The 16183-nt window shown below is 44.1% G+C and overlaps 1 protein-coding gene across 1 annotated transcript; it reads left to right on the top strand.

The window, feature by feature from the left end:
- Window positions 1-311: 311 nt before the first annotated feature.
- On the top strand, window positions 312-12362 carry LOC308286576 (E3 ubiquitin-protein ligase MARCHF9-like; the record flags this gene model as incomplete). Its single annotated transcript, XM_080727651.1, has 4 exons — window positions 312-758; window positions 5382-5537; window positions 8015-8207; window positions 11962-12362. The coding sequence occupies 4 exons, from the start codon at window positions 312-314 to the stop codon at window positions 12360-12362; spliced, it is 1197 nt and encodes a 398-aa protein (XP_080583777.1).
- Window positions 12363-16183: the final 3821 nt, after the last annotated feature.

Below are 16183 nucleotides of genomic sequence, written 5' to 3'. Positions count from 1 at the left end.
CTTTTTTCCTTTTTTACGCCTTGCTTGCTTCTGACCGACATCTGTGTTCAGCAGCGACCTCTGCTGGACAAGTGCTTTATAGTATTATAGACATGTTGGATGTTCTGTTGTTTGTATAGGCTTGCCTTGTACAACTCTTACTTGAACCAAACTGCATTGATGGCAAAGTAATAACAACAACAACAATAAAAAGCACAATAACAACAACAACAACAATAGAAGATGCATTAAAATCCTGCTGTTTCTTAAAAGACTATCGAAGGCTATAGTTTCTCGTTTTGGGGCCTCGGTGCGGCAAAGTTATCCCGAGAATGTTCAAGTACCGCATCCGTATGTTTCTAAACGAACTCAAAGTGTTGGTGTTCATGCGGTCTGGAGGGTCCAGCAGCGGGAGCCCCACGGGACCACCAGACCCGGACAGAAGAGCCAGGAGCAGAGCCTCCAGGATGGTACGTGGCCTGGGGGCCTGCGGCGGGGCCCTGGGCGACTGCGGCGGGGCCCTGGGGCCCTGTGGCGGGGCCCTGGGCGACTGCGGCGGCCCCTGGCCCCCGCTGGACTGCTCGGGGGGCCGGGGGGACGACGAGGAGGAGTACTACGGCTCCGCGGAGGTGCGGCCGCGGAGCCTGGCCTTCCAGGACCCCTGTAAGGTCCCCCCCGCGGCGGGCGGCGGCCTGGACACCGCCGGCTCCCTGCCCAGCCTGACGGAGAGCGGCATCGGCTCGCCTCAGTGCCGCATCTGCTTCCAAGGCCTCGAACAGGTGAACACTTCAATTAACCTGCAATTAACCACTTTTGTCATTTTTTGGAACAACATATTTTGAGAAGGGGGTCCGCGGCCAGCTTATACTTAAGCTATTGAAAAATAGCAGATATACAAGCTCATCGCGGCACTCGTGCCGCACTGTAAGCTTGTAGATCTGCTATTTTTTTTATTTTTTTTTAATCGTGATTTGTTTTGCAAATATTTGAATATATCTTTTTAAAAGCGAACATTTGTAACTCAAATATTTGCTTCTGGAGCAGTGCTAACCGCTCCTACATCTGGCTCTGTGTGTCCATGATCATTGATGATCACAGTGTCTCTCCATTGTATCAAACGCTGATGTCATGTCCCTATCCGTCCCTTTCCTGATTGGGCAACCATGACTTAAACCCTCAATACTTTGTAAAAACGTGACCTTTGGCCTGGTACTTGGTCTTCTCTTTTTTTCACCCTCTACACCAAACCTCTTCACCGAAAATAGCTGATCTACAAGCTCAAGCGTTGTGAGCTTGTAGATCGGCTATATACATTGCTATAACCTTCCCCCCCACAATAGTGATGCGGGGGTTCAAGTGGTTAATGTAAAAATAAAAAATACAAACGTTTTTTATTAAGTCACATGCGTGTTTACAACCAAGAAGTATAAATCTGCAAGTGTTAAAGGACAACTTTGTTTTTTTACAACAAGGGTTCATATTTTAGATTGTAATTAGAGAAAAGAAAAAGTGGGTGTTAAAATGTTTTCATTTGCTTCGTTCTATTGTTTTATCGCGTTTACCGTGCTAAAATGTGGGGCATGCGTACGCATGGGGGCATGCGTACAAGTGGCTAAATGTGTCTTTTTAGACACAATAAGCCAGCAGTTTATTTATCGCTATTTACAGTAACACTTCTAGCCCCCATAAGTCACATCCAACCATGAAAGGTTGCGTTGTGTCTTGGGAATGGGCTTATTCTGTGTAAAATTACATATTTAGCCACTTGTACGCATGCCCCCAACCACTGAAATAAGAATCTCTAAAACAATAGAAACACTCATCTTTTATATTCTTTAATTACAAATTACAATCTAAAATATGAACTCTTATTGTAAAAAACTAAAGTTGTCCTTTAAGTCCGTAAATCTGTAAAAACTAGCATCAGAGTACGATCACGCCAAAAGTTTAATTTTAACCTCAAGGGCGGATTCTGCCAAAGCTTTTAATAGGGAACGGAGCATATTTTGTTTTTGCAGAAATCCGCCGAGGGCCACAAAACGCTCCACCCACATAGGCAGAATTAAACTTTGGTGTGGCCGAGCCCTCAAACTCATTTGTTTCCCCCAGTCAGTCATAGAACAGCAGCATGCTGAATGCATGTCAGATCATCATGTGGAACCAAATGGAAAATGTCATGAGATATGCAATCAGAGATACAGTATACATCCTATACCAGCCTGCAGGGTCTAACAGAATATCCATGCTGACAGCACAAGGCTGCACTAGATGATTCTTATGTTATGGCTCATGAAACTGACATGAGTATGAAATACATCACACCTAGTGTGAAGTGAGCAGTGCTATTTATGAGTTAATTTCATCAAGCGTCCCGCTAGCCAATCATAGCGTGTCCTGCGAAGCTTGGCCAAAGACTTTGGCTCCGGAAATCTTTCAAGAAAAACAAATGTGTGAAACAATTAAGTCCTATCGGGACGACTGAAGGATGAAGGTATGCTGTCAGGAAGTTATGTCAACTGTTAAAGGTCTTGTTGGCCATGGAGTTTGCATGTTCTTCCTGTGTCTCCTATGCTAGGTTCACAACTTCACTCACAAAAAACATGCAGTAATCCTGGTCTCTGTATATACTGCCTCCCCCTGGCCAGCCGGGGCACCTGCAGGGGAAAAGAACTGGTTGGAATAACTTGTTCCTTCCACGCGCTACGTCCAACCGGGGGAAACTCCCCCCCTGTCAGGTGAAAAAAATAAGTTGTGTTGGCCATTGGTTCTCAAAGTGGGGCTGGGGTCCTTGGAGGGGGTCCCCAGCTTAACATAGCACAATCTTTTGAACCACTTTAACCATCATTTACAGTACTGTATACGCTGGATATTAAGATAGCAATAACTCACTTCGTACTTTGTACATCTGCTATTTTTTGAAAAATGTTTGAAAATGTTTAAATGTATATATATGTATATGTATATATATATATATATATATATATATATATATATATATATATATTACAAAAATCTTTGGCGCAAAACATTTTCAGATGGGGGTCCATATGTCAATTTGGGGGTCTCCGGCATGAAGTGTAGACTATATTAGCCTAGTTAAAACAGAAAGTGCACCCCACACTTTTATTGCCACTAATTGCAATTAAAACATTCAGAGCAATGATAACAGATCTGCAATAGCTCACAACACATCACGTTGCAATGCAATGATTTGATTAGATTTTTATATACAAGTCTAATCACAATATAGCTTAAACCCAGGATAATAACACATTAATTAAAGCGTAAATGAATTAAACACTTGTTTCCAATGTGGTCCTACAGCATAACTAAAAAGAAATAGTCCAATAAATGACATAGCACCAATAATTTATATAGCTCCAATAAATTACATATAGCATCAATAAATTACATAGCACCAATACATTACATAGCACCAGCACCAACACATTACACAGCACCAATACATTTTAGTACACACATCAAAGGAATTTACCAAAATACAAAATCACTGTAGGCCAGCTATTTTCGTATGAATACAGTATATATATTGTAGTTCTTCAGCTCAATCAGCTGGACTGAGATCTGTCACATAATACTGACTCACTGTCGTGTTCATGGAACAGAGAACATATCCATTATCATAATTCCAAGTCCTGCTGTATGAAAGAAAGCTATTTGCAGGTGGATGCACTGCCAACCATGATAATAACATGTATTTATAGGATATGTTTTGCAGTGGTATTCAGTCGCCCATGGCATTCAAAACGCTACGTTCCAGGGTGTACCAGTGTGTGTGGTATAAATGATACTGAAAACACATCCCACACATCATCACACAAGTGTGATAATGTGGGGATTGTAATGGAGGTTTATATAGCCTAGATGTGGGTTTATTTTAAAAGCTTTTGGCCTTCCATTAGAGTGGAACTGACTGACATTCACCTGGTAGCAATATTTTCCCATTCCACTAATAGTTTTTGCTTCTGAGCGCAATATACTGTAACTGCAGGGCTTTGTGTGTGCATGCGTGGGTGGGTGTGTAAGAAATGGAACTCGTTCAGGTACTAGTGGATGTCTTTTGGGTGGTGGAGCAGCATACTTCATGTATGCAAATGTACATACTGTTTACTTGCGCCAGCAGAGCGCGCAAGTATTGTAGGTAGGTACTGTAGGTATGTACTACTACTATATAGGTAAGTAGGTAGCCGTGTGTGTGTGTTTTATGCCCATATATGGAGATCCCCGATGTCATCACTATTAACTCATTCTGTGCCTATCCCGAACATGTTCGGCTTTATTTCAATCCAATACAATTTTTTTTTTATTAATTGACTTACCCTGAGCTGCTTGTTGAGTCGTGGGTGGTCCTGGCTCGTCCTACGCTAGCCAGCTAGCCATTTTACATGGTCCGACGATATATTCCATTAAAAATGGTTTAAAATACATTTTTGAGCCCCCCAATGTTCACTGAATGTTCAGCGCCGCTTCCGGAACGTAGTCCAGTGTGCCTATCCCGAACATGTTCGGCTTTTTTAATGAAATGAATAAAATGATCCGAGGACTTCTGAAGCCTGGGCCTAAATTTTCAATCCAGTGTTCGAAATCCGGCCGCCCCCCGGCCGGCCGTTAGCCGCGAACGTTGCCGCGAATCGCCGCCGAATCCAATGAAAAACCACATCTTTGGAGGCCCATATCTCTGGATTGTGTTTTTAGGGATGTGGCGCGAGGTTTATTTACGGCGAAATTGCCTAAAAATGATCTTTTAAATGACAAAATGCTAATAGCTATTCTGTAGCCATTTTCATCCGGGACCTTTCCATGACGTGCACGAACGTGAGCACGCGCGTCACTGCAACGTGAGTCCCCGGATGCTAATACGCTCGCCTATGGGACACACCCTGGCATTCTTTGGCGCCCTCTAGGGGCTGGCACTAAAACGGTTAAGCCAATCAGAGATCAGCATTTCTGGCAATGTCATCATTAACAGCCAATGGGGGACCAGCATTCCTGGTGATGCCAGTGGCGATGTCAGCAGATTTTGGTAGACCTTTATAAGAGCATTCCTGGTAATGTCATCATTAACAGCCATGAGGTGGCCCAAGTGGCCATGTATGGCCTACTTGTGTTGTGTGCTAGGCGCAAGTTGGCACCTCAACAGAGTATTTGTTTACTGAGTCGTACTTTGGTACTTTAAATACATTTTGATACCAATACATCTGTACTTTCACTCAAGTACATTATGAATTCCAGACTTTTACTTGTAACAGAGTATTTCTATATTGTAGTATTGATTACTTAAGTAAACATTTTTGTGCTTTTCCCACCCCTGGATTTTTACCAACCCAAGTTCTTTCTTCCAGCAGCAATGTAATAATAATAATGCTTCTTATGCCCCGCAGGGGGAGTTGTTGAGCCCGTGTCGCTGTGCAGGCTCAGTGCGCTGCACTCACCAGCCTTGCCTTATCCGCTGGATCAGTGAGAGAGGCTCATGGAGCTGTGAGCTCTGCTACTTCAAGTACCATGTCCTGGCCATCAGCACCAAAAACCCACTTCAGGTAAGTAAACACACCAAACACTGACCATCAGCACCATGGGGGAGTCGCAAGGGGGGAAATGTGGGACTGAGTTACTAGGGCCCACGGTGGAGAGGCCTATACTTTGGCTATTGAAAAATAGCCAATTAAAAGTCGTGAAAATGGGTGCAAATCTTTGAATATATGTATTTTTTAAGCGAACATTTATAACTAAATATTTTGAGATGGGGGTCCGTGGCCAAATACATAATTATAATTTTGCGGGTCCTTCACATGAAAAAACCTTAGAAGGATTTGAAATATTAATAAGACATTTGTTCACAATGTTCACGATTTTTCAAAAATAGCAGATCTACAAGCTCACAAGTGTGCTTGTATATCTGCTATATTTCAATAGTTGAAGCACAAAATAACGTGTAATAATGCGTTCCCAGTCTAAATGGGTTAAACCCCCCCTCCCTATGAAGAACATTCATGGGGGGCCCGCAGTGAATCCTTGTACCCAGGGCCCAGAATTTGGTCTAACACCCCTGAGCACCAAAAACTCAGGTATACATACACCAAACACTGACTATCAACACCAAGCATGTTGTCTGTGAAAATAGACGGTCTACAAGCTCTCAATGTGTCTGCGAAACCTCATATGTCCAAGATTTTTCAGGGTTCACATAAAAAAAACAGCAAAAGCTCAAAAGGGGTCGCGTCGCGCCGCATTTCAAGGTTGCAGATCTACTACTTTTGCTACCAAATGAATACGCCAAAAGTTCGAATATGGAGATAAGAGGTTTCTGCCCGACAGCGACGCAAATGTGATGTGATGACATTCACAAAGCTGCCTTTACAGTATTCATCATAGCACTTAGAAAATACATCTTTGGAAATGTCTGGTGTAAACAAAATTCCAAAAGTCATGAAATCTTTATGAGTGTCAACAACAATAAATTTAGCCGGTGGGAAAGGCAGCTTATCGTACTCTTCTGGGATGACTGTAAAACACCCTACTAAAAGCTGCGGCAACAACAGGCTTTAGATGAGGCTCTTAAAGCCACGATCAGTGTGGAAGCACTTGAAGATGTGAGGCACGGTGAGCAATGTGATTACCTTGCAACTTCTGCTGCTGCCTCCGGGCATGAAGCCAGGATGCACTGAACCAGTGCTGGCCTGCATTCAGCTGCAGTTGCATCATCTGCAGCTGCATGCGTTGCACACACACACACACAGCCTGTTCGATAAGTTCTTCTCACAGTCTCCACTGAGACTGATTTTAGTCATTTGGGATTCCGTAGAAGCCATGCATGTCTTCTGTGGAAGCATGTTGCACAGCGGAAATAGCCGATCTACAAGCTTGCAATGTGTCTGCAACGCATTGAGAGCTTGTAGATAGTTAATAGGTTATTAGTTTAAGCTCAAGCAACATTTTAAGTGGGTATTTCATATGAAGCCTCAGTCTTTGATTTCACATGTACTGTAAGTAGAACAGCAGGAAATATTACTAAAACATCATCATTTTACATATTGTGTTAATTGTTAATTTACGTCCCAGACATAACTCTAACGGCGCTGAGACGGCTCGAGCGGACTTCACAGCGTTCGGCACGGCGACTTTCTCACCTGAGCTCGCTCGGCAGTGCCTCTCGTGGCTCAACCCTGCTTCAGATGGCGCGCCTCTGTCGTTTTAACAGTTTTTGCCTAACTACTTCCTAACTTAATACAAGGGACTGTACTAGTCTGTTCTCACCAAGCGGGCTGAGTGGTCAGCCTCACTGGTGCCGACTCACCAGGCTTGTACCGAGCATTCCGCAGGAAAAAAAAGAAGTGTCCGACACATGATGCAATAGAGCAGGGTTCCCCAATAGGCGGCCCATGGGCCATTTGCGGCCCGCGGGGGGCTACTGTCAGGCCCCCACCAACCGCAGTAATAATGGTAGTATAAGAGCAGCAACAACACTAGTATATCGTCATTGTCGGGTGGAAACTGTGTATGTCCAAAACCATTCGTTTTGTATTTATCATCTAAAAAATGTACTAAACTAGTGAAAACAGCCGATCGATCTACAAGCACACAATGCCTCGCATCGCGAGGCGTTGTGTGCTTGTAGATGTACTGTTTTCACTAGTCCTGTGCAACAGTCTTGTATGATGAAGCAGGGCTTTGCTTTACCAAAAAACGTACACATTTGAAACTTGGAGATACGAGGTTTCTGCCTGACAGTGACGATATCTGAACTGTTGCTGGAGTAGCAGAAACGCCACCGTCGCCCCCTGCAATGTTGTGGCCCTCTGCTTGGTATCCTAAACATAATTCGGACCTTGGGGAAAACTATTTGGGGAACCCTGCAATAGAGTGATGATGTGTTCTGTGTGTGTGTGTGTGTGTGTGTGTGTGTGTGTGTGTGTGTGTGTGTGTGTGTGTGTGTGTGTGTGTGTGTGTGTGTGTGTGAGTGTGTGTGCGTGTGCGCGTGCGCGTGCGTGTGCATGTGTGTGTGTTCCGTGTCCAGTGGCAGGCCATCTCTCTGACGGTCATAGAGAAGGTGCAGATAGCAGCCATCATCCTGGGCTCTCTGTTCCTCATGGCCAGCATCTCCTGGCTGGTGTGGTCCTCGTTCAGCCCCTCGGCCAAGTGGCAGCGACAGGACCTGCTCTTCCAGATCTGCTACGGCATGTACGGATTCATGGACATAGTGTGTATAGGTAAGACTTAACCCCAAACCTTAGCCTAGACCAGGGGTCTTCAACGTTTTCACTCCAAGGACCCCTTAGTCAAGAGAGAGATGAAGCAGGGACCCCCACAACCCATAGATACATATAGTTTCATCATTTGACGGCACAGTTATCAGTGTACCATAAAAAACATTCTAAAACGGCTAGTTCCATTCCTTGATTCTGATTGGCTGGTTGCCGTGGTATATGAGACTATAACCCACACCTTTAATTAGTTTATATCAAAGCCAGGTGCGTTATTTATTTCCACTGTGCTGTGAGGCTGAACTAGAGAAGCGAGCGTTTGATTTTCTCTCAAATCCTGCCGTGCGGGTGCTTCTAAGCACCGCCCGCATGCATAGGACAGTGACTGAATGGCTCCGGGCGGGGCTTGTAAAGGCAAAAACCGCCTCTATTCTCCAGGCACATACTCGGCTGTTAGTCGGGAACACTCGGCTAACGCCTCGTGTTTCCCAACGCCTCTCAGCCGGTGTATACTACCCCGGTAACCACTCGCCTCTTGTGGCTTATTGCTTTAATACATCACAAGTCAATTTGTTACTCACAAACGGACCGTTCCTTAACTGAACATTCTGACTCATGTTCAAGACAGAGATGGATAAATCCAACATGTCACACCACATCATACCAACGTTCCACTGCTTGTATAACCTGTACCTGTGTGAGCGTTTGACAAATAGAACCATGGTGAGATCTTTAATCCAGCCAGATCAGAGTCAGACAGCTGCCTGTTTGTGACGCAATGATTGAGAGACAATATTTGCAGTTGGATCTTGTATGTACTTTTCAGTGGAAGTGAGTGTTCCTGACATCTGTGCTAAACAGAAAATGATGTTAGTGCAGGGGTCTTCAACAGGGGGTGCGGGACTGCGGGCTGCGGGTCCCCCAGGGGGTCCTCAGAGTTGTTTGTTTTTACATTTACCACTTGTATAGCATCTCTATTCCGAGGACAACTATAAGATAATGCCTTGCAGAAGTTGTAGAATGTCTACTTTTGTCAAAGAGGTTTGATGTAGATACAGTAGAGCGGGGAAAAAGCAGACCAAGTACAGAGTGAACATATTGACAGTTTAAGTGGTTAAATGTCTGAAAATCCACTTCAACATACTGTACACTGATGATAGTGCTGTCAAACAAGTCTATGAAGCTATTTATGAATCTATGGAAAAGTTGAATCTGCAACACAATTTTATACAATATGTACTGGGGGTCCCTGCCTCATCTCTCTCTCAGCTAAGGGGTCCCTGCTACATGTCTCTCACAGCTAAGGGGTCCCTGCTTCATGTCTCTCTCAGCTAAGGGGTCCCTGCTTCATCTCTCTCAGCTAAGGGGTCCCTGCTTCATCTCTCTCAGCTAAGGGGTCCCTGCTTCATGTCTCTCTCAGCTAAGGGGTCCCTGCTTCATCTCTCTCTCTCTCAGTTAAGGGGTCCCTGCTTCATGTCTCGCTCAGCCAAGGGGTCCCTGCTTCCTCTCTCTCTCAGCTAAGGGGTCCCTGCTTCATGTCTCTCTCAGCTAAGGGGTCCCTTGGCCTGAAAAACATTGAAGACCCCTGTGTGTTGTATATTCATTTGTCATGTGTAGACTAGTGTACTAGTGTACACTAGTGTACTAGTGTACCAAAAAGTTCAATATATTTACATGGTCACGTGGCGGGCGCCCCCCCCCTGCAGTAACTCTGAGGAGCCCCTAGGAGTCCCGGACCCTGTGTTGAAGACCCCTACACAGCATGTTGTGCATGCCCAGAATAGGGACTCTGGGGTTCAAGCTTGGACCATGATGCCACACCCATCTCTAAGTTCACAAGTTCACCAGCTGTATCTCATCACATTTACACCTCCCAATGCCATCACAAACAAACAGCTGCGACTGAAACCATCTCAGACGCACAAATCAGATCTGACTGACAACCTCCCTGAATAAACTGCTAAACTTCATGGCTCTATTTGTTCCATGAGAACGTATAACGTGTCTACAGTGTTGCACAGACTGTGAATATGAATTCATAAGTACTGTCTAGACAAGGGTCTTCAAGGTTGTTCAGGCCAACTTGGCCAAGGACCCAGAGAAAGAGAGAGAGAGAGAGAGAGAGAGAGAGAGAGATGAAGCAGGGACCTCCACTACATATTGCATAAAATGGTATACTTGTATTTTTTCATATAGCCTTATACACTTGGTTGACAGCACTATAGCATCATTATTGTTGGATTCATAATGTGTACTAATGTGCATTCTGAACCAATTCATTTTCAGTGAGTGGAAACAGCACTCTGAACTGGTTCAATATTAGGCAGGAAAAAAAAGAACTGAACCGGTTCAACCCGGGGAAAACTGACCCGATCTGGCAGGGTCTTTGGCCCAAACTGTGTCCGATGCTATATTATGCTCATTTTTCGCTATTACTTTGAGACTAGCAGACACTTGACAGAGGGCAGCAGCGTACCTCGCCCGCCTCTCCGAGAGGCGAGCCATCAGTGGAGCGTTGCGTGCGTGCGTCATGCAGTAAAGTTATATTTTGAGCTCAGTCCCCAGCTCAACAATCACAGTGACATCCACAACAAACACTAACCTGTCCAGTCGATCACGGTCCATCTTCAAGTTACTGTCCTGGTGGCTAGTCCACAGCTCATATCACAAAACGTTCCTCCTCCGCAAGGTATGGCAGCTGCCATACCTTGCCATTGACGCCTCTGGAGTCTGGTCTCCGCTGTCTTGCGTCCGTCGGGGCGTTCTGCTCTGTGTGTGTGTTGTAGATAGATAGACAGAACATTTTCGCCGACTTTATTTCGCCCATCCCCGCAGATCTTCTTTAATGTCCAGAACCATGCTCCATATAAATGACGTTCCAACCTTTTGTTGGCATTTCACCTCGCTAAAAAACTTCCATGATTTTCAACGATAATAATATGAATTTGGGAGCGTAATTACAATGCATGTCTCATTAAAAACAATATATATTTTATAGTTGAAGGGCAAATACGGTACACAATATATTTTTCAAATTTCGGGTCCTCTCGGATCCTTACAGGTAAATGCATTTTGGAATGGCCCGAACGGACCCGTGGCAATTAGACCCTACCCTACCCTGACCCGAGGGACAAGTCAACATTTTAGATCCAAATCGTCTCGGTTCCCGGTTCGGGTCTTGGGTAATCGGGGAAGACCCGTGCTACAATCTAGTGTGAAGCATGACCAAATGCTTCACAAGAATACAAAAAGCAGGTTCACTTTGCTGGCAAAAATTATCTCGGACACAATAAAGTAGTGTGTTGCCTATAGCAGTGTTTCTCAACCACTGTGCCTGGGGACCTTTTGTGTGCCCCTGAGAAGGGTCAAGTGTGCCCCTTGAATCTGCTTGAAAGCCAGTATTGTATTTACCATTTTAAAAACGATTTAAACTAGTGAAAACAGCCGATCTACAAGCACATACATGCTTGTAGATCTGCTGTACTTTGCCAAGAAACGTACACATTTTTGAAACTTGGAGATACAAGGTTTCTTCCCGACAGTGGCGATATTTACACCCTGTTATGTTGTTGTGCCCATGGATTCTTGGGACAAGAAAAGTGTGCCCATGCAGAAAAAAGGTTGAGAAACACTGGCCTATAGCAACCACACTAACAAAAAAAGGAATCACAGAGTCTTTGTGTTATCAGGGAATTGTGTGACTGACAACGAATGGGTAATAACAGACAGTACTGTATGTGTCCGTCTGTCTGAACCCCAGGCCTGATCATCCACGAGGGCTCCTCCGTCTACCGGATCTTCAAGCGCTGGCAGGCCGTCAACCAGCAGTGGAAGGTCCTCAACTACGAGAAGGCTAAAGACTTGGGCGACGCCCTCAGCTCCAACTTCAACAAGGGCGGAGCCTCCGGTGGCGGCGGCGCGGGGGGAGGAGGGGCCCGCTCCTCCTCCGGCGGCGGTCGGAACCCGTCGTCGTCGAACGGTAGGGACAGAGGAGGAGGAGGAGGGGGAAGGGGAGCGGCCAGCGAGCGCGTCAGAAGGACTCTCCTCAGCCACCACTGTGGCTACACCCTGCTGCACATCCTTAGCCAGTTCAGAGCCAACGGGACGCACCTCGCGGCCAGCGCCAACCAGGAGGTGGTCATGAGGGTCACCACCGTATGAGGGCTGCTGATGATGGGAGACAGGAGGAGGAAGTGAGGGGGGGGCTCGGGTATACTGGACTGGTCCGTTTACAGGACTTGTGGCTCTCAACCTGTGTAACGGGAGCCCCCAGGGTGGTCACCCCACATGTTTTGTTTTGTTTTTTTGTTTTTTTGGAGGGGGGTGTCCCAGATGACAATGTAAGGACTTTTGAGAGCGTTTTAATACTTCAAAAAGATGTGTGTGTGGGGGGGGAGGGAGAAAGAAAAAGTAATCAACAAACTATACTATAAAAAACTGTTGAAATAATTGGCTAAATTGTCAACTAATAATATAAGAAAGAGGCAATAAATAATAATGAAATAGCCGAGCTATTTTCACAATATTATTCAAAAAATGTTCAAACTTTTTCGTGCTGCTTTTTCCAAAGTCAACACCGCGCCGAGACACGTTCTGACCTCGTACGGTGGTACAGATGGACTAAAGTAAAATAAATTGGGTTGAATTGGTGGTTTAAATGTTTCCACATGTTGCTGGGGGACCCCCTGGAAGCCCCTCAAGGACCCCTGGGGGGAAATAAAGCACGGTTCATACGCCGACCGACGTCCAAACTTCTCTTGGGAAAGGAACGTGATAGGATACGTATCACCTACAAATCCACGTCATTCCAAGCTTCGGGAACAGCGGGCGCTCCCAGACTTTTCGATGCACCTCCTCCAGATGTCCTGACTTTGTCCGAACTGCAGTTCGGGAAGCCTTTCCGAAACCTTTTCGAACTTTTCTGCGATTTTCCGACGTCGGATGAAGTATGTCGTCGCTGTCGGGTAGAAACCTCTTTGTACCCATATTTTAACATCCCCACAGTGGGATTTTTTTTTTTTATGAATGCCCTACTTGATCAGAACCTTTCATGGCCATAGACTAATGTGTGGAACCTGCATTTCCAAGGTGCGGAATAAAAACTATGTTGATAAAGCCGCCCCATATTTGCATACTGGGCATTGATTGGTTCCTCACTACATTGGAGGGAGTGAAATCCAATCACAACTGAGCGGTGGCAGGCCAAATCTGCAGAGGGCAATTTTTTATTCTTGCAGTGACAGAATCGTCAGGTTTCCAGGCTAACCACAGCATCAAACAGAAGATTCAAAAGTAGCAGATCCTTGTAGATCTACGATTTTGAATTTGAATCCTGAAAATTATCCTTTTTTTGTGGACACAATGAGGTTTCCGCCCGACAGAGACGATACTATTGGCCTTAAGGGAACAATAACAGGAGAGTATTATGGACGCAGAATATGTCCTATTTCTGAAATGTGAAGAAAGAGACAGAGGAGGCTCCTTTCTATCTCAGTTAAAATAATAATAAGCTTATTATCAAAGACTCTGAAAAAAGAAAAAAGTAATAAGCTAAAATTTGACAAAGGATACAGCATTGATTCTTATCAAACGGCTGTATGAAAACCTCTTTTTCTTTTTGCCAATATGACATTTATCAAACCTTTTTTGGGTTTTGTAAAGAAGAAAAATGTTTTTCCATGTTTGTGTTCATATCATATTATGTGGGGGGGAAATTACAATAAATGTTGTTGTTGAAGCTGCTCTTTCTCATCCCACTGACCTATTAACAATGGCTGCTCGCTCTCCAATAACAATGGCTGCTCGCTCTCCCTTGTAATTCACTCTGTCAAAACACAACCATTATCTCCCAGATCTGAGCGACAGCAATGCACCGGACATTAAACCTTGCATCTTGTACCTCTAGTTTTTAAATTTGTACGTTCTTCCGTAAAGTAAAGCCCTGCTTCATCACACAAGACTGTCGCACAAAACTAGTGAAAATAGCAGTTCTACAAGCACACAACGCCTCGCACCTGCTATTTTCACTATTCTAAATAATTTCCAAAATGATAAATACAAAACGCATGGTTTTTGACATACAAGATTTCCAGCCGACAACGACGATACAGGTCATATTATGATGAGTCTGACACATCTACATAGTTAGAAACCGAAGTAGGCCTATATTTTGTTATGTTGTCTGTATGTGTCAGAGGAAACTGTTATTATTATTTATTTTTTCACTTGCTTTAGCCAATAATTCTCAAACATTTTCATGTGAAGGACGGTCGGACCCCTGAATTGATACTGGAAAAAAAGTGCCCAAATATTTGAAAATGCACTTTTCGATTATTCGGTTCATCGAAAAGTATAATCGCTAAGAAAATGATTGATACTCGCAGCCTCTATTTTATTTATTATTTATACATTGTTTTATTTTATTTCAGGACGCAAGATGGACATTGCTTCCGTACTATGGTTCAAATTCTGGTTTCCACTCTGAGCTTTAGACCTAGGTTAAGTCTGCACATTGACATACTACACATTATTTCATTAATATTATTATTTGTATATTTCTATTTTTGGGGGGGGGGGGGGGTTGGGTATACATACATTAATGTTAATAATCGACTGTTGGGAGTGTCTGTGGGACATGTTTATAGTGCTCATCCTCATAATGGCAACACATGAATGTTTCCAGGGTTTTGTATTTGAACTTGAATTTTTGTACCTCTCTAAAGAACTGTTTCATCTTACAAAGTAACATCACCGCGATAAATACGAAACATGATGGATTATTGTGTTTCATATGAGGTGTGTGTGAAAAAAGACTGAATTCGATTCAAGTGGGTGGCCAAAGTATTAATCTAATAAAGTTTACTAAGAGAAATACAAGGTGTCACCAACTTAATCAGCCAGGACAAACTATGAACGAATGAATGAATGTATAGCAGACAAGACATCTGCTACAGGTACATTCCTGATGCATATCGTGTTACGAGAAATGTTACTTTCAAAACTTGAACTCTTTTCTTAAGTTTTTGTTTTACTTGGCTTCCTTGCAGACAAAGACCACGGTCCAGATTGACGAGAGAAAATGCTGTCCAGTTTACCCATAATCTGCTGTTATCACTTGTTACACTTAAAAATATAAAATAACAAGTGTGAACCCATAGTCATATTCATAGCTATGTAGGTATTTGGCATATAAAAGTAGGTACCGTATGACATATTTGTATCGCACAGCCCCAGAAAGTATAAGTGTTAAATTGAACGGTTATTAAATGAATTAATGGTTAATGGATGATTTACTTTTTGGGCAAGTGAGCATGACCTTTGGGCAAGTAGAACATGACCCTCTAGCATTCTGCCTCATGCAAGATCTCACTATTTCCATAGACGACACCCTGGTGATTTCAGTTCCAACTGTTAAGAACCTTGGTGTGGTCCTGGACAGCCAGCTCTCCTCACAGGCCTCCCGGCATGTGCACTTAATCCTCTCCAACTGATCCAAATTTCCGCAGCACGATTGGTCTTCAACCAGACGAAATTCTCACGTCTCCCCTCTTCTCCGCTCCCTCCATTGGTTCCCGGTTGCTGCCCGCACAGAGTACAAAATGCTGGCCTTCAAAGTAGCCAAAGGTATGGCACCTCCATACCTCCAAAACCTGATCAACCCCTACAACCCCACCTGTTCACTCAGATCAGCTGACACAGGGAGGCTGACAGAACCTTCGCTAAAAATACCAGGACAACGATCCACTCGTCCGAGACTCCTCGCCGTCCTATTTCTATGCATTCAAGGTAATTCGTATTACCTTTTATTGATGTTGATGTATGCTTATTGTAAATCGCTCTCTGGATTGAGAGCGTCTGCTAAATACCTAAATTGTAAATTATAAATTGTACAAGCTCACAACACCTCGCAGTGTGGGGCGTTGTGAGGCGGTTGAGTACCACTGGTCTAGTATTGTTCCATATTGAAAGCAGTGGTTTTCAAA

Source organism: Nannobrachium achirus, assembly GCF_963921795.1.
Source record: "Nannobrachium achirus genome assembly, chromosome: 6".
Taxonomy (NCBI): domain Eukaryota; kingdom Metazoa; phylum Chordata; class Actinopteri; order Myctophiformes; family Myctophidae; genus Nannobrachium; species Nannobrachium achirus.
This window is presented reverse-complemented; position numbering and strand designations above follow the sequence as displayed.